General features: G+C 41.6%; 1 protein-coding gene across 10 annotated transcripts in view; it reads left to right on the forward strand.

Annotated features, from left to right (window-relative positions):
* Positions 1–25,961, forward strand: part of Usp34 (ubiquitin specific peptidase 34) — a 190,610-nt gene that overhangs the window by 160,767 nt on the left and 3,882 nt on the right. For 6 of the 10 annotated variants that reach the window (XM_087583898.1, XM_087583900.1, XM_087583901.1 and 3 more), the window contains 11 exon segments: positions 493–597; positions 1,895–2,042; positions 6,300–6,934; positions 9,044–9,201; positions 10,938–11,016; positions 12,407–12,533; positions 13,815–13,922; positions 15,097–15,201; positions 15,317–15,441; positions 16,405–16,528; positions 24,746–24,825. In XM_087583898.1, the coding sequence (XP_087440024.1) occupies positions 493–597; positions 1,895–2,042; positions 6,300–6,934; positions 9,044–9,201; positions 10,938–11,016; positions 12,407–12,533; positions 13,815–13,922; positions 15,097–15,201; positions 15,317–15,441; positions 16,405–16,528; positions 24,746–24,825 (1,794 nt within the window). 10 annotated transcript variants of the gene reach the window in all.

Here is a 25,961-nt window from a genome sequence, read left to right on the forward strand (position 1 = left end):
AGGTTTTCAATAAAGCATACTTGTTTCATTGCCAAAATTTACTGAAATTTCTTTCTATTAGACAGGAAAAATGAATTCCAGAGATTGAACTGTAGCGAAAAACATACTTCTGTACTTGAAAAATGCTATGGCAATGGATTTAAGTATTTTTATTACAAAACAAGACAAATATATAACCCGTGTTAATTAGCTCTATTTAGCCATGATGCACAGAGAGAGTTTCAAAGTATAATGAACATTCACTTGTCAATTTATAAACAAATAACAGCCTTGAATGACTTCTTTGCTAAGTACATTTGACATCCAGAGATACATGTTCAATGTTGCTTCTGTGTAATTGGTCGTATGTTCTAACTGCTCGACATTTTATGGTCATTCAAGTCCATAGGTAGGAGTGCCAGCCGTTTGAGCCCTGCCAGCTCAGATAGAAATCAGAGCAGATGTAAATGAGGCTCATAGGTGTGTCTCAGTAAAGACATGTGTGTTTTACAGGCAGCCAATCCTTTCTTTAAACTGCTGACCATGCTGATGGAGTTTGCTGGTGGGCCCCCAGGAACGCCCCCCTTTGCATCTTACATTCTGCAGAGGATTTGGGAGGTAAGTCCATGTTTCCAGTCTTCCTCGGATTCACCTTTGTTTGTTTGTTTCTTTTTTCTTTCAATTTGTTCTTTTTCTTTTTTTAAATTAAGGGTAATTTTACTTACAGAAAAACAAAATATAACCAAGTTGAGTGGAAGGTTCAGCTACCTTCCCCCAGCCCTACTCCCTCATGGAGTTCGCTCTCTTACTGCTTCTACCCTTGTACATTCTCTTCTTACTTAATCAGTGGCTTCAGACAGTGGCAGGTTGTCATAAAAAATAATTTTCCTCAGAAGGAAAGTTCCATAAAGCATCTAGAATCCTTAGAAATGTAAACCAGGTGTTGTTAGCAGTTGACAAAAGTTAGTAGAAGGAAGACCAAGACCCCTTGCTGTGGGGTCATTGCTGTGCTAACAGATTTCTTGTGATGATTGGAAAAGCTCAAAGCCCGGGTAAGAAAACCTTTTTCCAAAGGGCCAAATGCCATCACACATTCCTGTTGAAGCAATTCAGCTGTGCTACTGTAACCTAAAGGCCATTCACGTAGCAGTAAACAATAAGCTTGTTCAAATCAAGTGATGGGTTGGCCTACAGTCCCAGGATTGCCAACCACTCTTCTCCCATGAGAAGAGTCTTCACAGCAATCCTTCTAGTCTCATGCAGTGTTAGTTTGACCATTGAGTAAGGAAATGACAGATAACAAACTCTAGAAAATTAAAGGGGTTTTCATTTTTCTAAGTGCTGGGGATAACATTGAGGATTTAGTTCTATCATTAAGCCATGTCACCAGCCAAGACAGATTTAAATTTTAAGTAAGTGAACCAACTTACCAAGCCCATGGAATCTCATGTTCATCCTACATTATTTTAAAATTTGTAAACTAGAAACAAATTTTTCTGAGTTTTTCTTTTCTTGCTACTTATAAGTAAATCTATTCAGTACAGTAGGAAAAGATGGGTAAAACTTTTGTGAAGACTCTAAAGGAAAAGAAAAAATATGGGCTGGAGAAATAGCCCAGTAGTTTAGAGCATTTGTTGCTTTTGGAGAGGACCCAGGTTCAAATCCCAGCACTCATACACCCACATGGTAGCTTACAGCCACTCATAAAACTCCAGTTCAGGGGAGCCAACACTCTCTTCTACGTTTCTCAGGAGCAGGCACACATGGGGTGCACATTTATGCTTGTAGTAAAATACACAAAATCAATAAAGAAAGAGTTAAGTAAATAAATACATAATGGCATATACCAAAAGAAAATGAAAATCAAATTCTCATTCAGTTTATTGTATATCGTATTTTTTCATTTCATTTATAGGTTATTGAATACAATCCTTCTCAGTGTCTGGACTGGTTGGCAGTGCAGACACCCCGGAATAAGCTGGCACACAGCTGGGTGCTCCAGAATATGGAAAACTGGGTCGAGCGGTTTCTTTTGGCTCACAATTATCCTAGAGTCAGGACTTGTAAGTCAAATGTTTAAAATTTAGCTAATTATTCATTGTTCAAAATTTTAGGTTTCTTTTACTGTTTAGAGTTCAACTTTTAGGGTTTTGGGGGGTAGGGGGGTAACCCAATGATAATGCCCGTTATGCAATGCTCTGAGAGGTGTCATAAAAGACCAGGTGGTGTGTGTGTGTGTGTGTGTTAATATTTGAAATTCTTGACACTATGAGTATTTTGTGTTTTGTTTTTAAGTGTTATTGAAGAAAGTAAAAGATGAGAAACTTCTTTCTTTTTTTTTTTTTTTTTTTCCGGAGCTGGGGACCGAACCCAGGGCCTTGCGCTTCCTAGGCCAGCGCTCTGCCACTGAGCCAAATCCCCAACCCCGAGAAACTTCTTTCTTAAAAGTAACTCTTGATTTCAGGACAGAGCTACATAGTAAGGCCCTGTCTTGAAAAACAAACAATAAAATTAACTCTTGAGGATGTTAAGACTAAAATAGTAATTGCAGCAGAAATCATAGCTGTAATTTTGAGAGTTACATAATATTTTTTGTAAGTAAGCCAGCGGAGAATGAACAGATACATTCTTAGATGATAATTGGACATATAGAAAAAGGACAATGGGTGAGATAGGAAATTGTTTGTTAGTAAACATAATGTACTTTCTTTTTTATAGTTCAAACAAATGAAAATCAAAATTAATTTTTAGAATGTCTCCAGTCAATGACATGCTGTTTCTCAGCTGAGAGGACTTTACCTCAGTGAGAAACACAGCTAATATCCATATGCTTTCTAAACACCATTTTCCAGTAAAATACAGATTCATGGTTCTGTGAGAAAGGACAGATTTTAAGGACAGGCAGTAGTCAGAATGAACTGGTGCTTTAAGGGTTAGTGTAGTGCCGTGTAGAGATGCCCAGTTTGCTAAAAGATGTGGCTGTGTCAGAGGCACACGGAAGAGTGGCACACAGCAATTTCAGTAACAAGTAATATGATACTCTGTTTTAATCCAGAGTATAAAATGCTATTTACAAGTTCATACTGGGGGTTGGCGATTTAGCTCAGTGGCAGAGCGCTTGCCTAATAAGCGCAAGGTCCTGGGTTCGGTCCCCAGCTCCGAGAAAAGGAAAACAAAAACAAAAACAAGTTCATACTGATTCCCAGACCCTCAGTACTCATAACACCCATGTGACTCCACTCTGCACTCTTGTGGCCTAGGCTAGCACGTGGTACCAGTTGGTACACAGACATAAATGCCCACAACACACAGTTTAAATAATGAGGTAAACAGGTTCATGAAGGAGACTACTGAGTTATTTTTGCATCCTCCCCAAGGGGTGGACCCCAACTCCTCCTTGATAGGAGCTTAGTGACAGTGGAAGAGGAGAGTGAGGAAATGTCAGAGGTAACTTGACAGTGAGGAAACATGACCATTAGGCAAGTGTCAAGGCTCACATCAGAAAGCCCACGTGAGGAGTGTACTCCTGATAAGTCACAGGCTCTGTTCTTCTAAACTCCTAATTTCTGAGCTGAACCATCAAAAGCCTCAAATAACCTCAGTTTGAGACATTCTTTGAACTGCCTGACAGTACTCCTCACAACTAACTGCCAGAGTGGTTGATCACAGGGGTTCTGAGAAAAAGGCACAAGAAGAGCCGTGTGACAGTGGAATACCGGGTGTCCAGGCTGGATCCTGGAAGCATGCAAAAGCACCACGGGTCAACCAGTGAAAAGGGTGGGGCACACTCTCTGTTTTGTTTTGTTTTGTTTTGTCTTTTTTTGTGTGTTTTTTTTTTTTCTTTTTCTATTTTTCGGAGCTGGGGACCGAACCTAGGGCCTTGCGCTTGCTAGACAAGCGCTCTACCACTGAGCTAAATCCCCAACCCCCAAACTCTAATCTTTAATTTGCCTTTTTTCCTTATTCATAATAATAGTAGATATTAATCGTGGTAGGAACTTGGTGGGGTTTATGGGCGTTGTGTTGTACCTGTCTGAGGTCAAAGGTTTGTATGCAAAGAGGACCTTTCAGTGGAGGTTCCCCGTGCGCTGGCTTTAGTCTCCAGACACATTTTATTTACCCCCACAATCCTGTTGGAGGATATTAGCCAGATGTTACACTGATGTTCATGATGGTGCTGTGGAAATAAATTCTTTGACATTGTAGTGACACTGTAATGTTACTCTTACAATGGGCCACACCTGTTTGTCCCATGATCCTTTAAAAAATACATTCCCTTCCTCTAACGTTTATAATGCCCCATTTCAGTACTTGCATAGAAGTCTTTCATCCAGAATGTCCAGTAACCTCTGACATGGGTAGATGCCCTGTACTCCTGCGATCTCAGTGATGGGGGCAGAGGACGTACTCTTAAAATACCAGTTGAGCTGCTTAGCAAATACCAGGGCTCTTAGCAATAGCAAAAGTCCTTTAGTTAGGAAACAAATTGTTAGCTACCAGTTTAAAATTTTTAATCACTAAAAACTAGAAAAAGACAGTTTTTTTAATATTAGGGTCTAAATACTTGAAAAGTTTGAATATATTTTAAAATAATTCAAATAACATAAATGAAAAGCTAAAGGACTTATAAAAACTCTAAAATAGGTAAGCCTTGGTTAGGGCTTGGAGTATCAGCCCTTGGGAATCAGAGGCAGGCACAGGTCTAAATTCACATCCAGCCTGATCTACATCGTGATTTCAGGCCAGCCAGAGCCTCATAGTGAGATCCTGTCTCAGAACAAAACACCACGAAAGAGGCTGGCGAAAGGCTCAGCCGTGCTCTTCCAGAGGTTCTGAGTTCAGGTCCCAGCAGCCACATGCTGCTCACTACCCCCTAAAAGGGTGTCTGATCACCTCTTCTGGCATGTAGGCCTACGTGCACACAGAGCACTCACACATAAAATATATAAATAAACAAAATTTAAGACATTTTTAGATCTATTGTAGCCAGGTGTGGTAGTGCATGCCTTTAATCCCACCATTCACCCACCATTCACCCAGCACTCGGGAGGCAGAGGCAGGTGAGTCTCTGAATGTGAAGCCTGGCCTCTATACAGTGGGTTCCAGGACAGCCAGGGACACATGGAGAAACCTAGAGATGCACAGCCACCCTCCCTTCTCCCTCCCCCCAAATCAAAGACCTATGTGAAGTAAATTTATTCCAAATTTCCTAGTATGAAAAAAGACCTGGTGTCCAGCTCAGGTTTTAGCTTATGCAAATGGACTCATCTCATAAATCACAGCAGCAGAGCGGTAGTAATTATAAGCTTAATGGCATGCAAAAGGCGGGATTCTCTTAGAATAGCTTTCTTTTTTTAAAGATTTATTTATTTATTATACATAAGTACACTGTAGCTGTCTTCAGACACATCAGAAGAGGGCATTGACCCCATTACAGATAGTTGTGAGTCACCATGTGGTTGCTGGGAATTGGATTCAGAACCTCTGGAAGAGCAGTCAGTGCTCTTAACCTCTGAGCCATCTCTTTGACCCTTAGAATAGCCTTTAGCAGATTTTTTTTTTTTTTTTTTTTTTTTGTAAGATAGACGGGCAAACAGCTTTATTGAGAAGCAGTTCCCCTCCTGAGGGAGTTGCCTTAGGCTATTGAAAGGCTTCTAGCTAGTAGTATCTTTATTCCTAGCACTTGACACACCATGGGGAGATTGGAAACAGCCTGGGCCCGTACACATGGTAACACATCTCCCTCCAAAAAGGGATGGGACCCTCAAAAGTTACATACTGTGTCGGTGGTATATATGTATTCTTATATATTTATAACTTACGTATGTTATATGGCATTATCTTTAAATCATTGCAAAAATATTAAATGATTCAATGGTTTCAAGTGCTTTTTGTAAGCCGTTTTATTCTAATTTTTTTTCTCTTTGCTAAATCATACTATTTCTTCAGAAAAAATAAATTCTGAGGTGGGAAAATTCTACATTGTGGAAAAACTGAACAGAATAGGCTAGAAAACTAGTTTTGATGCCAGTGCTTGGGAGGAGAGGTTAGGAGTTGAAGGTGAGCTTGGGTGTCAAGAGAGTCTGGTGGTTGTTGTTGCCACTTAGACACGGCAGTGGAGAGTGGAGAGTTTCCCTATGGTCCTTTGGGAACCCTTCTTCTGGACAACAGGTAATCGGAAGGATATCCGAAAGATGTCATGTCCCTTAATTCTTAATCATTTCTATTAATCAAGGGAAGAGTGGTTTTGTGTGTAATAAGTGCTCTTCAGTTTACGGAAGTCGCTCCAGGATCTGACAGTTCTGTTTTACATTTTATAGCTGCAGCTTATCTTCTGGTGTCCCTTATACCAAGCAATTCATTCCGCCAGATGTTCCGGTCAACAAGGTCTTTGCACATCCCAACCCGTGACCTTCCACTCAGTCCTGACACAACAGTAGTCCTGCATCAGGTCTACAACGTGCTCCTTGGTTTGCTCTCAAGAGCCAAACTTTATGTTGATGCTGCTGTTCACGGCACTACAAAGCTAGTGCCCTATCTTAGCTTTATGACTTACTGTTTAATTTCCAAAACTGAGAAGCTGATGTTTTCCACATATTTCATGGATTTGTGGAACCTTTTCCAGCCTAAACTGTCTGAGCCAGCAATAGCTACAAATCACAATAAGCAGGCTTTGCTTTCGTTCTGGTACAATGTGTGTACTGAGTGTCCAGAGAATATCCGCCTTATTGTTCAGAACCCAGTGGTAACCAAGAACATTGCCTTCAATTACATCCTTGCTGACCATGACGACCAGGATGTGGTGCTTTTTAACCGTGGGATGCTGCCTGCCTACTATGGCATTCTGCGGCTCTGCTGTGAGCAGTCACCTGCATTTACTAGACAGCTAGCTTCTCATCAGAACATCCAGTGGGCCTTTAAGAACCTCACACCGCACGCCAGCCAGTACCCTGGAGTAAGTACAGTTCATACTTTTAATATCTGTTTCCTGTACATGGTTAGCAGTACGTTTGGCAAGCTGTAGAGTAGTCTGGTTACCCACTCCCTACCTAGCTTTCAGCGCTGTGCCTGTACCCAGTCCCCTGTTCACGCCAGGCACTCCCTCCCAACCTTGTTTCTTTCTCTAAATATTTTTCTTTAAAACTGTATTTTATGTGTATGGGAGTTTTGTCTGTGCTACACATGTAGTTCTGATGCCCACTGAGGCCAATTTCTGAGGGGTAGAATTTCCTGGTCCTGGAGTTGTAGATGATCCCAAGCTGCCGTGTGGATGCTGGGGAATCAAACCTAGTGCCCTTAACCTCTGTGCCATCTCTCCAGACCCATCTCAGCCGTGTGTAAGGATGTAAAAGGTTTGCTTTCTTAGATACCCTCATACAATCTATAAAATAAGTGATTATATTTTCTTATGCTAATATTAAAGTTCTGTTACCTGTGGCACATACCACATAGTTTTCCTGCTTTAACTTTGGTTTGTCACTGTTGGGGAACAGACCAGGGGCTTGGCCATGCTGTGCAGATACTGCCGACCCGGATTCATGCTTTGTAAATGCATCTTCAATGTGTACCTACTGAAGAGATCAAGGCATCTTTATGGAGTATAATTTCAAAGTGGACTGTCCTTCATTAAGTTAAACTGTTCTTATTTGCTGTATAGTACGTTTAGATTTTCTTACCCAGACAGAATAGCATAATTTTCAATTCAGAAAATTAGAGTACTTGTAATGGAAAAAGGAAACATCATTCAGTACCAGAGATTTCAAAGCTAAGACTGGAAAATGGAGAAGAGAGATTGAGTGTCTGTCAGAGGCTGAAGGGTTCGTGATAGCATCATTTCTAGTAGTTTTCATCATGGCTCACATGAGTGACATTTAGCTCAGTCACCGTGGTGCCTGGAGTCACGTAAACCAGGTGTGAGTTGCCTGTCTCTGTGAGCTGGTTCTTCAGTCAGATGGAGAGGGGCTTTTCCTTCTTCTCTTCTCTGACCGCCCTTCTCCACTCCCTCCCTCCCTCCCTCCCTCCCTCCCTCCCTCCCCCCCTCTCTCTTTCTTTCTTTCTTTCTTTCTTTCTTTCTTTCTTTCTTTCTTTCTTTCTTTCTTTCTTTGTGGTAGAACTTAACTATTAGGAACTTTCATGAAAATTGTGGTGTAAAAATTTAAAGTTACACATTTTAATTCATTAGTAGCTGTGTTAAAACTCAACTGTTGCTTCATATTTATGTAAGTAAACTAATTTATAAAGCTACAGTAAGGATTTTATTAAATATTATTTCCCATATTTTATCACTAAGCATTAATTTAGAATAATGTTTTAAATGTTGGTACAAGGTGTGTCTCAGAAACAGCTTTAAATCATTCAGGCTTCATTTAAGTGTTGGAAATCCTTACGAGAAGTGAGATGCTTTCAAGGGTAAAGCCGTTTGCCCAAATTGATGAAGGACCTGATCTTTACCCCTGGGACCCACAGAGTGGAAGGAAAGAAGCGACTTTTGAAAGCTCTCCTCTGACTTCCATGCACGTGTACCTTGCTCCTCTCCCTCAATAAAAATGTTTTTAAAACAAACTAATGGTTTCTCACCTATTAAAGGATGGGAACAGAATAAGTATAGCCTGTCACTAGTTGCACCTTTAAATTTAAAATGCTAGTGTTTTAAGCAGCATTAAGACTTGTGTCTAGTTAGAATTTTGGTGAGTTTCAGTTTTAATGATCATACAGGCATGTCCAGGGGCTTAGGAGCCGCGTGCAGCTCGCATTCACTCCAGCATCATCTGGCACTGCCCAGTACGGAGTTATGAACAAGTTGAAATACAATGTTTTATTTGGTTAATCTGATTACGTGGCTGTTCTGAGAAGAGCTTTATTGGTGACAATGTCATGCAATAATACTAAAGGTCAGACACTTGTGGTAGTATATAATGTATTTAAGTGTAAGTTCATTTGATTACTGACTTATGACCCCTGCTTTCTGCAGTAGTAGATTGATTCATGACTTCAGTAGTTGGCTAGTGAACATTCACGGAGAGTGGGGAGGCATAGATCACCGTTTTATCTCCGCCTCTCTTAGGCTGTGGAAGAACTGTTTAATTTGATGCAGCTGTTTATAGCGCAGAGACCAGACATGCGAGAAGAAGAGTTAGAAGATATTAAACAGTTTAAGAAAACAACCATAAGCTGTTACTTGCGCTGCTTAGATGGCCGCTCTTGTTGGACCACTTTAATAAGGTGAGAGGGGGGCTCTCTGACCAGCTTCTGGGTGGGCTTTCCAAGTAAGAGCATGGGACCTCTCCTTTTGACACTAAAGGAAAAATTTATTAAATCATTACAACTAAAACTTTGTTCTTTTAAGTTTTTTACTATTATTTTAAATACAGTCTTTTGTAGCCTTTTGGTTGGCCTTTTACTGTGCACTGTGACCTAAGGGTGACCTTGACCTTCTGGTCCTTGTGCTGCCTCCACATTGTGTGTCCTGGGGTTGCAGCTGCACGCCACTGTGCCCTATTTGTGTAGTGTTGGGGTCAAAGCCAGGGCTCCCGACTGTCAGCAAGCACTGTGCCAGCTGAGCTGCATGCTTGGCTCTCCTAGTTTACAGAGTTCTCAAGGTCATCAGCAAACACTTCTGTACCAAGGAACAGCTTTACCTAGTTACTTGTTTGTTTGTTTGTGCGTTTTTTGGTTTGGTTTGGTTGGCTTATATTTGTGTGTTGTCCTCTCAGTATTTAAAGGGATCTTAATGTATGAAGTCTGAAGGCTCTGTCTGTGGCAGTTCATTCAGACCCACGTTTGGGTAGTTCCAGTCTAGAGGTCTTGGGAAACAGCTTTTGCATCTTAAGATGAGTCTGATATTATTAATATTTCTTCCATTTTTCCTCAGAGCTATTGGACTTTTTAGAATTAGCAAAAGTAATAGAAGCATCTGTGCAATAAACTGTTCTCAGCTGCAGAACTGGCTGAGGACTCAGACAATAACTGCTTCCAGTTATTTTACTTTCTTTACCTAAGGAAATTAAATTTTGCACAACATGTGTAGTGCTGAGAGGACGTAAAAACAGTGGGCACAATTTTGTGCATTCACTATAATACTAAACTAGTGAACCCAAGAAAAGATTAGGTGATCTCTTTCAGAAGGCTTTGGAGTTTCATCTTCAGTGGTCTACAAAATGAAATGAGCATTTTTTTATTTTTATTTATTTATTTATTATTATTATTATTTTTTTTTTTTTGCCAATTCCATTTAAAGGAACTCTCTTAAATGTTTGGCATTCAGTTCAGCATGGTTTATTGTTTGCAGCTTTTTCCGTTTAAGTATTGCTGCTTGTTAAGTAAAGGAAAGAAGCATCCAGTGGAAGTAAAAGTGTCTGTCTGCAGCTCTCTCTAGTAGCACTTTGTTACCTCACAGAATGAGCTCTGAGCACAGCAGTAAGTCACAATGTGCCCATGACTTAATCTTAAGGTTTTCAGGGTTGTTCCTGTAAATCTCCCAGGCCGCACTTCATGTTACCCTTTCTTCCCAAAACTGATAAGTGCTTTTGGACTATAGTATAATGTACTGTTTTGCAGAACTTAACCCAGAGTACGTAGAAGTAGAAATGCTTGTGTTTTCAGAGGATTTTTTTTTTTTTTTAAACTTTGGCAAATTTGCAAACTGGTACTAGTGGAAAAGTAAGATGTCCCATACCTGAGTGCCACCTGCTGGGTTAGTCTGAGATTCAGAGTGGTCTAGACTTGAGACTCAAAAATAGTGTACATGGCTGTAATTCCAGATTATGAAGTTAATCCAGGAGGATTGCCACAAAATACAGGCTACATAATAAAATCTCTTGAAAATTAAGAAACAACAGATGTAGTCAGTTTATTTTATAGTGGTGGAAAGTTAGGAGCTTAAGCCAATTTGACTTCTGTGTCTTTGTTGTCACCAGACTGTTCTGTTGTATTCAGACTGGACTCTCTTCTTCTTCTAGTGCCTTCAGAATACTCTTAGAATCTGATGAAGACAGACTTCTTGTAGTGTTTAATCGAGGGTTAATCCTGATGACTGAGGTAAATCCTGATTGCCTTTTACTGTGAATGCATCTCATTTCCGAGAGTTCCTACTGCATGTGTATAGGGCGTGTAAGCTGAACTGTCTGTGCAGGGTTGTAGATAGGTTAGTCCTCACTTTATATTTAGGTTTATTTAACTAGTTTTATTTATTTTACTTAGTAAATAAAAATGAAATACATGTGTTTTGTAGTCAAGGGTGCACATTATTTCCCAAGAGTTCCTTATTTGGTGGAATAAAGACAGAAGAGAAGGTATTGAGGAAGTTGTACAAGACTGATGCCTTCAGTCAGTTCTTCCCATGATTCCTAGTTCACAAGGGCAAGATGGCTTAAAGCTACCAGAAGTACATCATACTCTTTAGATGTGTGCTGGAGATAAGATAAAATTGAACACTCAGAGAGCGCTATATGATTTAAGATATACTGTTGGTTTTGTTTTGTTTCATTAATGGTATTATAGAGAAGGAACAGAATAAGAAACTACATTTTGAAGACTTCGAACTTTTGCAGTGGTTCATGGGGAACATTCAAATAGATTACTCCCTGAGCTGAAAGACAAGGAATGTTTGTCTCTGATTGAAATATCTACTCTTTGCTAAGTACTGCGCTGGGCAAAAGAATGTGGCAGTTAACAAACCATATAATTCCTGGTCTGCCAGTTTACAGGTTAAATAGTGCAATAATTGGAATTTTTTAAAAAATATTATTAAATTATTTTTTACACTAGAATGTTTACATAAAATACAGCTCTGAAGGTAAAGGACCTTTAAAATAAGGTTGTATTATTTTAAAAAGACTGGAGTCTAAAGAAGTGGTCCAGTCAATAAAGTTCTGCTCTGCAAGCGTGAGGACCTGACTCCTAGCACCCACATAAAGCCAGGCAGTGGGCCGGCCCTCACCACAGCACTGGGAAGGTGAGCGGGCTCCAGGGTCTGTGAGCCGCTCTGTCCAAGACCACACAAATAAGCCACAAGCCGCTCAGCACAGGGGTTGGAGAGAGCCCTGCTCTGCCAATTGTCCTCTACCCTTCCTAGGCACACCGGTGAGCGCGCGTGCGCACACACACACACACACACACACACACACACACACACACACACACACAAATCTTTTCAAGACGTCTTCTTTATAAAGGTAGAGAATGATTGAGGAAAACATCTGACATGCACACACGCACATGCACACACACAGATGCACGCGCACACACACATGTACACACATACATGCACTTACCATACACCACACATACAAAGAACATTTGTTTGGTATACGTATATGCACATGTAATCTGAGTCTGGAAATGCCTTTTAGAAGATAAAGAGTTTCCTTTTTGTCTAAAGTAGACATGAAGTTGAAGGTTTAAATGTTGCTTCCTCAATCCCTTGTAGTCCTTCAACACACTGCACATGATGTACCACGAAGCAACAGCCTGCCACGTGACTGGAGACTTAGCAGAGCTTCTGTCAATATTCCTTTCGGTTTTGAAGTCTACACGCCCATATCTCCAGAGAAAAGGTTTGGTCATGTGTAGTTTTTATTTTTTTACCATTTTGCTGCCATTTAAGAGACTTGTTTTACAAATGAAAGGCCTCACAAAAGATGACTTCCTACTTCCCGAGCCAGTGGTTCCTGAACTAGTTAGTATTGTACAGTGTTTATCATGATCTCACAATATAAAGGGGGAGTGGAATGTTCTTATAGATTTTATTCATACCTACTTAAAAACAATAGGCAAGGGGTTGGGGATTTAGCTCAGCGGTAGAGCGCTTGCCTAGCAAGCGCAAGGGCCTGGGTTCGGTCCCCAGCTCCGGAAAAAAACAAAAAACAAAAAAAAAAACAAAAAACAATAGGCATAGTATGAGAGTCAAGATTTAGGAGATTGGAAAAGCTTCCACACACAATAGTAAGTTGGGTTTGTTTGTTTGTTTGTTTGTTTGTTTGTTTTAACATTCATGGCTCAAATTAGGTCATTTTTAGTGTTAGTAGAAATAAGTGTAAAAATATTTATTACTAGTCCTGAACATCATGATCTAGAAAATGAAATGTATCAGTGCCTTATATATAACACCTGCAGTGTTGGTGACTTGAAAAGCTGAGATGGAAGATCCCTAGAGCTTTAGAATTTAAGACAGACCTAGAGCAGATCTCATGACCTCATCTCAACAAAAAAGTGGAATATAATTGTCATAAAACCAAGTACTTTAGGAAATCTAGTGTGTTTCACATCATTGACATGGATTAATGGATAAAGGTGCTTTCTACCCAATCCTGATCAGTTAAGTCTGCTTTCTGAAACCCACCAAAATGTGGAAGGGGAGACGGAGGGTCATAGATGGTCCTTTACTTTTACACGTGCACCGTGACACATGTCTTTAGTCCTCTTCCACCCTCAGTGTGCACATGCACAAATAATAGTAGTTTTTTTTTTACAATAGAAAAGATGTAACATGTTTAGCATACACCCACAATCCTCACCCTCAGGAGGGTTACCCAGGAGAGCAAGAACGTTCCAGGCCAGCCTGGGCTATATATAGCAAGAGCAGGAAAGTCCCAGGCCAGCCTGGGCTATATATAGCAGAGCCAGTCTCTCTCCACCCTTACCCTGCTCCTGCCAAAAAGAAGAGTAGGTTTAATGTAATAATCTAATAATCTCATAAAATTAACCACTTAGCTTTCACCAAAACGTGTTTTATGTAATTAATTCAAAACTCTTGATGTATCACAATAGAAAGAAGAAAAACTATGAGGGCCTGTGATTATTCAAAAGCCCATTTATATCTGCTTTTATATTTGCAGATGTGAAGCAGGCACTAATCCAGTGGCAGGAGAGAATTGAATTCGCCCATAAACTTCTAACCCTTCTTAATTCCTACAGCCCTCCAGAATTACGAAATGCTTGCATTGGTAAGTTACTTGAAAAATAAAAACTATAGACCAATATTTCTGAAATTTTTGGTTTGTTTAGCTTTTTGTCCTGTTTATATAGGTTGTGATATTAGATTTACAGTGTTTGGAAGACAATGAAACTTGTTTGTGTAACTCACCCAAGCAAGCAGGACCCAAGAAAGGCAACTTCTTTGTTAATATGCTAGTGTTGACACACTCGTGTGTTGTTAATATGCTAGTGTTGACACACTCGTGTGTTGAGTATTGGGGTCTCTTTCAGTTGTCCGTAGGCTTCTTGCAGTTCTGATCTTCTGATCCCACATCACCTGTAAGGGTAAGGTTAGTTCTTTCACTGTGGGTTGTTGGCCTTAAAAACACTTCTCAGTTCGTGAAGACAAGAATGAGAGTGTGCTGCTTAGAGGCGGATGCCAGGAAAGAAGGAACAAAAGTCAGACGGTGACTTGCTCTATAGACAGGAGCTAGAGCAGGGTGGGGGCTGGGGGAAGCAGGGATTGCTTGTTTTTGTCTTGCTGAATTTTTCTAATTGAAAATTTTAAGTACTTCATCTGTTCATAATTTTTTCTCAGTAACTATAGACCCACTTGTGAGCGAACACTCATTTATAAAATGATAATGTATAACTATTAAAAGAATCTTCGTTTTAAATACAGAGTGAAGTTTTTTACTACCTTAGGAACTGCTTGAAGTCGTGAGCATTAGACTATTAACTGTTTGTAATTTCTCAGAATAGCAAAAACAACTAATTGCCCATCCTGAGACTGACTCTTGTGTGGTCAGTGGGTGAGAATCAGTCCAGCCAATATCACCAAGCTTTGAATAGTAGACTGCAGGTTACCAGCTGTTTCTCGGACCCAAGCTGTTGTGATGGACTTTATAGCAATGAATGATATGGCACATTGCTGTTTGACTGGACTGTGTGTGTCTACATGGAAGCAGGGGGATGGGGGCTAAGGATAGTGTTTTAAATGTCTTGTCTTAAGTAAGGGCCTCCGCTCTGCTTGTCGTAGCTCTTGATCCTGAGTTGGGCATCAGAGCGTCTCTCCCTGTGTGAGGAGCTCCGCCAGTGTGTGGTGCTCACCACACCAGAACCTCGTCAGGACTCAGGAGTGGAGAAGCAGTGGGTACATCTAACCCCCCCAGTGCTTAATGCTCAAACTGTTTTACTTTTCAGATGTCCTCAAGGAACTTGTCCTTTTGAGCCCCCATGATTTTCTGCATACTCTGGTTCCCTTCCTACAGCACAACCATTGTACTTACCATCACAGTAATATACCAAGTACGTATTTATTTAACATAATCCCTGAATGTGGTTGACATGTATCATTCTGCACACTGAAGCTTGGAGATTTATGTTTTCCATTTATTCTTATTGTACACTTTTAATGTCTTAGTGTCTCTTGGACCTTATTTCCCTTGTCGAGAAAATATCAAGCTAATAGGAGGGAAAAGCAATATTCGGCCTCCGCGCCCTGAACTCAATATGTGCCTCTTGCCCACAATGGTGGAAACCAGTAAGGTATGTTGGGATGCCAGGAAAATCGTATTTCTATAGAACAAGGTAATCTGAGCTCCCCCTGGCGGTTGGATCCGTTAGGTTTATGTGAACGTTTCATGAAGGCTAATAATCAGATCAATAATCAGATTCCTTTGGACGTCTCGCTTCACGCGCTCTTACGTGTTGATTGGCATTTGCAAAATCAACAGCATGAACTGGTCCTTAAGATTTTCCTTCTGCTAAGAAGAGAGCTTAACAGTAAGCCTTAGTGTGACACCAGGCTAAACTGTAGCCACGTCCTGCATTTAAATCTACAACGGTCAGCTAGGCACTTGAGATGTTTTTAATTTGGCCACATAATTAAGACCTCGGTTAGGTCTTCTTAACTGCCCAGGCCACTGACAGAGTCATCATCTGGCTTCTGCTCTCTAACACTTACTCTAAAATAGTGCCAATTCTAAATTATAGCGGTAAGCTATGTTAATATAGGATAATTTACCCTAGCTTTAACATTTTTTTAAAAATATTTTTCCCCTTTAGCTTTCTTCATCCACACCTTCCTTCACACTGCCTTTTGCCTACTATTTTTGGATCTTAAGTATAATTGAGCAATTCTCCTATGATAAAATATTAAAAATAATTAATATTATAGTTACCCGTATAGAAATACCTTCAGATCATTCAAAAATCACATGTAAGTCAGTCTTCTTGATGCCATGTCCGTAGCCATGCTAACGTCTCAGTGCTGTTCCTCTATGGAGTCATGGAATGATGGGTAATCACAGCTGGTAGGTAGCACCTGCTCACGGAAATAAACCTAGGGCAGTTATGATCTTAACACCCTAGAAAATTGGAATTTAAAACTAGATTCTTATAGAAGTTAAAGATTTAATTAGCTTTTTACTTAATCTTATTACATTTGCACAAAATATGCTCTTTATTCTACAATTTAAGTGCAACCGTTTTATCATCTTTAACCTTCAGGGCAAAGATGACGGTTATGATCGTACGCTGCTAGACTTCTTCTTTTCTTACCATCAGCTCATCCACCTAGTATGCCGAGTTGCAATCAACTGTGAAAAATTTACTGAGACGTTAGTTAAGCTGAGTAAGTATGACAGATGAGCAGTAAACGCCGCTGGATTCCTTAAGCCCCTAGCCATACAGGAAGGGGAAATACATGACAATCCCTTTATTATTTTTTCTTTTTTAAAGTGAATGTTTAAAAATATTAATTAGAATTCTTGGGAATATTTTAACTTTTATTAAGAAAATACCAACTTACTGGTTTCCATTGAATAGTTCTGCCCCAAGTTTCCTCTGGTCTATAAAGGAGTGTGGAGCAGGGCTGGTCAGCACTTTGTACTTAGGAGTCTAAGTCCACCATCTTCACAGCAGAATTCCAAAATAGCCTGCCTTGCTTGGGGGAAAGCCTAGAGACAGACTTCCCTGGCCTTTACCTCAGGGTGAGTGGAGCTCGTTAGTGCCGGTGCAGCTGGTGCGAGCAAAGCCAAGCGGGCCTGGCAGTGAAGCAGAGGTGCACATGTGAGTGACTAGGAGGTAAGTCTCAAAGTGAGAAGACAAAGAAGAAAGGAGCCAGGTAATGACGAGAAAACAAGTCCTTCAGGGAGACATAGGGGAGAAAACAACTTCAGAGAGTGTCTGACGGCTCTCTTCAAGGTCAGCACCTCCACGTTCTGTATGTCCTGCCTTCTGATTTTATCAAGGATGGGCCAGGATTCTCTCTGGCCTCTATGATTTCATTTCAGAGCATGGGGAGTGATACCTAGGAAATTACCCGCTTAGATCAAGAATAGGCTATGGAAAAGGTTTTGGCCATTCTAGGTAGGGCAAAAGATGGGATCCAGTCATAGATTTCATTATCCAGGAAGAAGGAAATGGTTACAGCTGTCAGGGATAGCTCCTCTTAAGAAAAGTCACCTTATTGGTAAGCGAGGAGAGCATCCTCAATTTTGAAGGCTGTTCCTAGTCCATTAGATGATTATACCTGCGTATCTGTGGCTCATGCCAAGATATGGGCGGTAAGGATATCTGCAGACTGTCTGTTTCAGAAGTACGCATCTGGGTTGTAGCACTTGGTAAAAGCCTGAAGCTTTAGCAATAGCAATGATCAGGTGTAAGAGAATCCTCAGGAGCCTTTATGCTCAGATCGGAGGTGTTTGCAAAGATGCTGACCTTTGGGCAACTCGCAGGTAACTGTGCTTATGTAATTTATAACAAAGTATGTGAGGAGCCGCTCTGGACACTTGGGACAGCTTTCACCAAGTAGGGAGTGACCTACCACTTTCGACTGTCTCTTCCGTCAACACAAATATATACTTGCATGGAATTTAGAAATGGATCTGGGTAACTTGATGTGGTCCCTTATGTCTGAATTCTCAGTACCCGGGAGGCTGTGGCAGGAAGATGGCCATGGATTTAAGATCTGTCCGGGCTACATAGGGAAGCAGCCTTTGAAGACGAGCATAACTAAGTAAAAGTGAGAGAGAAGGTTAGCACTTGACAGTCACACACCAAGTCAGCGTCCATGACCTTTCTGTACCCACCATCACTCCTCTAAGTAACCATGCAGCACTGTTGATTCTGCATTGGTTGGTTCCTTGTATCCACACTGTGTTCTGGAGGGGTCTACAGCGATGCACATCTCGTTGGCTGCTCTGTATTACCAGAGGGTGACAGTTACTAGCCATACTAGCTTGAAATTTTGAAATGTGACCAAATCCCAGTGAGACTAAATTTACATAGCCAGTGACTGGCTGTCAGGAGACCACTAGATCCAAACCCAAACCGTAGATTAAAAACCGGAAAGTTCCTCTGTCCATTCTTGGCTAATGCGCAAAGCTGGATATCCTCTTAGCAGTTAGATAGACTTTAGGACAAGGGCAGCCTACCGTGTGTGGGAACAGGATAGCCCAGAGTGTGACAGTTTTCACCACTGTTTCCAAAGAAAGGCACCTGAGCAAGGGCTTAGGAAAACAAAACTTAGGCTGATGACAGCCGTGGTGAGGAGCATTAGTAATGCCAAGGTTTGAGGAGTTTACACTGACATCTTACTCCTTTGAGTCTTGAATTTAGATAGTCCATGTATTACCATGGGCAGATTGTCTTAAAATGTGCCTTGGGTTGCCAAAGTTGAAGAAAAGTCTTTGTTGTTTTTATATGGGCAACTGAACAAAACATGGGGTTGCTTGTGCCTGTGCTCATGCTAGAACTCTTGCTAAGGCAAGAGAATTAGGCATTCCCTGCCTGCTTGGATTGTTTCAACAAAAAACAAAGTTATCCCTCACATTCCTGAATAGCTCCATAATTTCATGTCTTTGTCCTTTTTTTTCTTTCATTTTGTAAACTAGAATGGTTCAAACCATGGAAAAAAAGACCAAACACACATGTTTAGTGACAATTAAAGATAATATCCAATTAATAGAGTAGAGGTAGTATTATATCACCATGGTGGGCCATACACTGAGGGGTAATGAAAAAAGATCAAGAAGTCAATCAAGGGGTTGAGGATTTAGCTCAGTGGTAGAGCGCTTGCCTAGGAAGCCCTGGGTTCGGTCCCCAGCTCCGAAAAAAAGAAAAGAAAAGAAAAAAAAAAAGAAGTCAATCAAGATAGTTGTTGACTATATAATGAGTTTGAGGCTAGCCTGGGCTGCTTGAGACTTTGCCCCTATTCCAGGGATGGCAAGAGAGCGCAATCAATAGAAAAGGGTGCCTAGCAGCCTCCACACAAGCACGTGCACCCTCACCACACATGTATGCAAATACAAACATGGCCATATTTAGCTTAAGATAACTTTGGTTACACAAAAATTGAAATTATTAGATTGTGAAGACATCACAAAGCATGTGCTGGTGGGTTGTGGCGGGTCGTTGTGGCGGCACAGCAGATCTACGAGTGGAAGGTAAACCAGTACTGCCTGGTAAAGCCCTGTCAAAAACCAAAACCAAATCAAAACCAGAAATCACAGAGCACTTAATGGGAAAGTGTTGGCAGACTAAGCAGATAAGTAGGTTCCAATACACAAGATTGTTTTGGGCTCTGATTAAATGAAAACTAAACAAAGTCCCTGCAAGAATAGTTTTGTCATCCCCACACACAGTGTTCATTAGCCGTGTAAGGAGTGGCCTCATTCATAGAAAAACAAACGATGACTTAACCTGAGAGAGTGGATTAGGGGACGAACACATTTTGGCTGTGCCCATTCTTCAGATATGAAGAGAAAAGAGCCAATGAATGGAACACTATCGATTTTGGGAGGCAGTTTGGCACTGTCCGTTAAAACTTAGATGTTCTTTCCTTGTGCTGAGCAGAGTGGATACAGAGATTTGCTCTGTCCTCATAAAAATGGAAGACAACACACAGGATGTTCGTTTTCACTTTATTCATAGTGTATATGAATTGAAATAAAAAATACCCAGTAAGACATTTCATTGGTATTATATAGTCCTCAAAACAAACATGGTAACATCTCATGAGTTACATGAGGAAGAAAAACTCCCCGAAGATGGAGTTGACAGTGTGCAGCGCCGTCCTCCAGCAGGTGAGGGAGCAGCACAAAGATTACTACCACAGCCTCACAGAGGGCGAGTTACCTACCACAGTAACCAGTATAAGGCCCCTGTGGTTGTGCACACCTTTAATACCAGCACTAGAGAAACAAACCACCTGGCCTCTGAGTCCACAGGCAGCCTGGTCCACATAGTGAGTTCCAGGATAGCCAAGGCTACACAGTGAGACACTATCAAGATGAACAAACAAACAAAAAGCCAAGAGAATAATGCTGTCATTATGTGAGGTAAGATCACGGAGTGCTTTTATATACCTACCTGTACAGGGGAAATTATTTGTAGTGAAATCCTGTGGTTGGCCGTTTGCTTTTTGAGACAGGGTATTTCTATGTAGCCCTGCCCGCCATACCACTGGAGACTGGACTGGCTTAACCTAAGAGATCTGCTTTTCATTGCTTCCTTACTACAGGGGTAATCCTTGGCCATGTCCAACTTGTGATTAGAATTCTTAGAGGGATATAGAAAATGGTATTGCAAGTTATAATTACTCTCCCCTCCCCGAAATGAATAGTAGAATGGTCAGGTACAGGTTAAATCCTTACATTTCAACTTTATTTACATTTTATTTATTCAGATTTTATTTTTTTACTTTTAAAAATTGATTATTTAATTTATTTACATACCCAATGTTCACACACACACCCTGCTCCCAGAGTTCTGTCTGAGAGGGTACTCCCCAACCCCAGCCCCCAAGCATGCCCCTTCCCTGGGGCATCATGTCTACAGGATTAGGCACATCCTCTTCCACTGAGGCCAGACAAGGTCCGTGGCTACTTCTGTACTGAGGCCTGTGGACCAGCCCATGTGTGTTCACTGGTTGGTGGCTCAGTCTCTGGGAACTCCCTGGGGTCCAGGTTTGTTGACATTGTTGGTCTTCCTGTGGGGTGGCCATCCCCTTCAGTTCCTTCTGTCTTTCCCCAACTCTCCCACAGGGGTGCCTTACCTGTCTGCATCCATCTCAGTCAGCTGCTGGTAGAGCCTCATGACATCAGTAATAGTGTCAGGGTTTGGTGCCTGCCCATGGGGTGGATCTGTCACTAGACAGCCTTTCCTTCAGTCTCTGCTCCATTTTCGTTCCTGCATTTCTTTTAGATCATTAACATTTTCATTTTTAATGACGAAACCAGAGTCTTGTGCCTTCAGCATTTAACATTATTTATGAAATTTGTCTGAATATGTTAAGAAAAGATGTTTTTACAAGTATCATATACTCATAAAACAAAAGTAGTTTTAAGACAGGGTCTCACTGTACAGCTCTGGCTATCCAGGACTTTAGAGTAGAGCAGGCTGGCTTCTCCGCAGAGACGCACTTGCTGCAGTTCCAGGAGTGCCACCACACCCAGCTCAGACTGGTTGGTTTAAAGGCCAGGCGTGCTGCTATACACTGTTTAAAGTTTGTTTATTTTGTTGATGTACGTGAGTGTTTGCCTGCATATGTTTCTGTACACCATGTGTTTCTGCTGTCTGGAGGAGCCAGAGGACAGCCTGGGACTAGAGTTACAGGAGCTCATGAGCCTCTGTTTGTACTGAGAGTTAAACCCTAGTCCTCTGTACGAGCAAAGTGCTCTGAACTGCTAAGCCGTCTCTCCCCTAAAATGAATTTTCCTTAATAAACATAGGATTTCATGACATGCAGATACAGAAAGCACACTCTGACGCCTGCTTCTCTCGAAGGTTTAGTGAGTTATTGGGTGAATGTATTTCAGGCACTGCAGACCCTGACAGTTAATGCAGACACGGCTTTTCCAGCCAAGTAGGAGGAAATCCACATGAGTTGCACACGGTGATGACGTAGGAGACAGCCTAACTGCATGCCAGCCTGCTCATCTCCAGAGGACCCATGTGGCTGGCTGGCGACTCCAGCTCAGTAGCCTGCAGGAGAGCTGCAGGCGGTTACTTAGTGGGTGTGGAGTGAGAACAGGAGCTCTGTCAGAGAACTGGTATTTTTTGCCTAAGGTGTCTTGATTGTGGCTTCTATTGATGCCACTGCTTCCCTAGATGACCATGGGTGGGAATGACACTGCTATAGAAGAAATTGTGACTATGAAATATTTTAACCTCACAACAATCATACCATTTTCCCTACAAAAGGAACTTGAAGGGTTTTCCTGACAGACCACATAGCGGCTTCTACAGTCTCAGGTGTGTGGTGACTGTTTCTCCATGTGGGTTGTACCTGGTCAGTGAGACGGAGGAGTAGATAGAGTTAAGACAGTGTTGGCTTTGAGAAGTTTCAGAAACGCTGTTGCTTTGAAGGAGCAACCTTCTTTCCAGAGGAAGCAGCTTGAGAGGGAGTTGGAAGGGCTGGAAGGTGGCTTCATGTCCCAACACTGGCTGGCATAATGTCCAGAGTTCACTGATGACTGAGCTGTCATGCCTGAGGAGCTCCACAGAAGAACATTCCATTCAGCTTGCCCAAGGCCCCGGGCTGATCCCTGTACAAAGTGTGGTGGGCAAGACACTAAGAAAACAATGGCTCGGAGGACGGGAGCGAGTAGATTATTGGAAAGACACGGGCGTTGAGGTTAGATAGCTGGGACTCATGTAACTCAGACCAGGCGTGGTTTTACTGGAACCTGTCTCAGGAAGTAAATGAGGACTGAATAATACTCCCCAAACCTGTGAAATTTTAATGAATTTATTTTTCATGCCTAATAAAGTAGGTGCCAGTAAACGTTCCTTTCCTCCTTGTTTTAAAAGGCGGGTTTTAGATCACAAAGACACGTACAGGATGTTTGCTGTGGCACTTGATGCTGATTCTCTGGAGCTGTTGAAAGCTAAGCATAAGGGACTGCTCTACTTTGAGGAAGAATTGTTGAGGAAAGAAAAAGTTAACAACATCAGTGCTGATGCAGACTTTCCATGAGAGTTTATATCCAGTCAGCAGTCAGAAACTGACTGGCAGACCGGAAACCTGGTTACTAGTAACAGGTCACTTCTTCTTTGGCTTGTTGCCATCGTTGTTTATTTTAATGTTTTTGTCTTTATTGATCCTTGAAAATATAACAACTCCCAGGTCTAGGAGTTCAACACCTATAATCCCACACCTTTGAGGCAGAGACAAGAATTGTGGGTTTCAAGACCAGCTTGGGCTTTGTATCAAGAAACCATGGAGTCATAGTTAAATACAAAGTAAAGGCTATTCGTAACTCACCTAGTCATAAAACAGGTAGCATAGGCTTGGCCCCACGGTCATATTTTCTCAACCCTTATTTCATGATCAGTTACAACTAAAGAAAATGTGACTATTGAAACCATTTCCTGTAGTCACTAGTTTGATGGTTCGTTTACACGTATTATTATGGATAAATGCGTCCAGCGTAATCCAGACTAGGTTAGAATAAATGATAACAAATGTCTTTACAGAGGACTAATTAATAAGCTTAATTTTTTTTTTTGGTTCTTTTTTTTTTTTTTTTTTCAGAGCTGGGGACTGAACCCAGGGCGTTGCACTTCCTAGGCAAGCGCTCTACCACTGAGCTAAATCCCCAGCCCCAATAAGCTTAATTCTAAAAGATATCACTATGTGTGATCTGCTATTGAAAGATCTCAAAGCCTTGGTCTTGGCCAAGAACTGGCACACTACAATCTACCTACTAGGAGTTCTTAAAAAGCTAGCAGCAGCCTGCTAAGAGTAGGGTTCCTATTTGTACATTAAAGTTAGAATAGACTGTTTTGTGACACATGAAAATTGTGATTCAAATTTTAGTATGTGTGAAGTTGTAATTGGAGCCGCTATCCCTGGTCATTTGCTGCCCTTTTTGCCATTGGGTGCTGCCTTCAAAGACTTCAGGGTCTGCAGTAGGCATCCTGTGGCCACAAGGCCCAGACTTACTGTCTGCTCGCCACTCCCAATCCAACCCATACTCTTTAACTGGAAGGTAGTTTATAGTCTTCTTTGTGGCTATATTTTTCCTGAGGGTAAAGAGATGTAAAAGAGGGTCAATAGGACTTTTATGAAGGGAGCCGACATTGCAGCTTTTTGTGAGAGAGGCAAGAAGGTGGAGGGATAGAGGAATAGAGTGAACATCTGTGTAACATCTAGAAGATAAAATTGGGGGGTCCAGAACTTGGACTGTAGCTCAGTGGTAAAGTACTTACTGTAGCTTATGTGCCTGAGCCCCTGGTTTCAAACCCCAGGAAGACACACACATACATACAATCAGAAGCACACACAAGCAGAGGACGGTCCTAGGCAGCAGTCACTGACAGTCCTGTCTGATCTCTCCAGAACATCCTGAGGACGAGGCAAGAGGCAGTAATAGGTTCACAGCAGTATTTACTTAAGTACACAGAGAACCGAAGAGGAGGAAGTGGAGTGCCCTGGACTGTAGTTCTCCTTACTTCTTTCCGGCCCTTCTGAAGCCCAACAACTCGGCAGAGTCTCTGATATGCAGTGTCTCCTTTCCAAGAAGCTCTGAAAACCACTGCAGTTACTTTAATCTCCATGATACAGACCAGTACTCAGACGCAAACAGCTGGTTGAAGTTGTCTTAGACCCCTCTGGGAATGAGGTTCAAGGTTGTATGAATAAAATCACAACTCCACACTTTAAATTATTGCACTGCTTAAAACACTGAAATGAGTTCTCCTGTAAGTATCGCTGTGTGTTTTCTATGCAGTGCCAGCAGGATGCAATTCAAAGCAGAGATACAGAGATAGTTAACAGTGTGTCTGCCGTTCAGTAGGTCAGCACTATGACATATGACCTATTGCGATGTTCTGTTCTTTTCAGGTGTCCTGGTTGCCTACGAAGGCTTGCCACTTCACCTTGCACTGTTCCCCAAACTTTGGACTGAGCTGTGCCAGACTCAGGTAAAGTAAATGATTCTTCAGATGACGTCGGTGACTTCTCATGTGTAGCTCAGAAGCAGCAAGTCTAAGCTGCAGAAGTACTGGGGAAAGCAAGCTCATAGCCTTCCCAGCGCTCCCCCACCCCAAGTGTCTCTTCTTCTCACCACTGAAACCTCTAACAGAAACAGTGTTGCTTGGCCTTTAGCTCCACCTGTCTCTAGCTAAAACCAAACAGCAGAAAAGGCTACCTCACTCACTTTACACTTCAAAGAGTCAGCTCCTAGCCAGGTATGGTATGCATCCTTATAACTGCAATCCCAGCCCATGCTGGAGCAGGAAGATAGTCACAGATACAAGATTAGCCTGGGCTACATAACAGGACCCTGCCTCAGGAAAGAAAAAGTCAAGTTCTTAAAGCTGGCCCATAGTAAATAAGTAATGTTTGTAAGGTGCTGGAGAGTTGTGAAGGATCCAGAAGCCCGGTTACTCTAATGTAATGTGTGTCTCATTCTTTGGATTTGAACCAAAGGATCTCCACAAACACAACTGTTTGATTTCTCCTAGTTGTGTCTTCCCTCTGCCAGAGGAAAGACTGACCCTTTCCTAGGTAAAACTATACAGTGCCCATTGTCCTATGGGGCAGCGGTGGGCACATCTCCTTACATGTTGAGCATGTTGTGCCACTGTAGTAGTTATTACATGCCCTAAACTCTAAGACTATGGCATCACCTGTACCCTGAAGAGTGTTAGCTTCTACAGTAGCGTTTACTGTAACTACTAAGTAAAAGGCTGAACTATTACTACAACAAATGTTACAGGGAAGAATGCTATGAGTCTTCAGAAGGCATTGATCCTAATTAGCTGATGTGATGGGCACACAAAAAATAACTTACTGGTTTACTTTATTTTTGAGGCACGGTCTGTTTGTACCTCTCGCTGTCTAGAACTCACTGTATTGACCAGGCTGGCCTCAAACTCAGAGATGCTAGTACTCTAGCCTGTCTCAGGAATGCTAGGATTAAGGGTGCACTGGTTGACCTGGAACTGAGTCATCTGTTCAATAAATTGGAGCAGATTTCTGCTTTCCCCTTTCTGTCACTACTATTGATCTTTTCATTGATAAAGGTATCACCAGTGGTCTGAATTTTTTAAATTAT

Source organism: Rattus norvegicus, chromosome 14 (assembly GCF_021556685.1).
Source record: "Rattus norvegicus strain SHRSP/BbbUtx chromosome 14, alternate assembly SHRSP_T2T, whole genome shotgun sequence".
Classification (NCBI taxonomy): domain Eukaryota; kingdom Metazoa; phylum Chordata; class Mammalia; order Rodentia; family Muridae; genus Rattus; species Rattus norvegicus.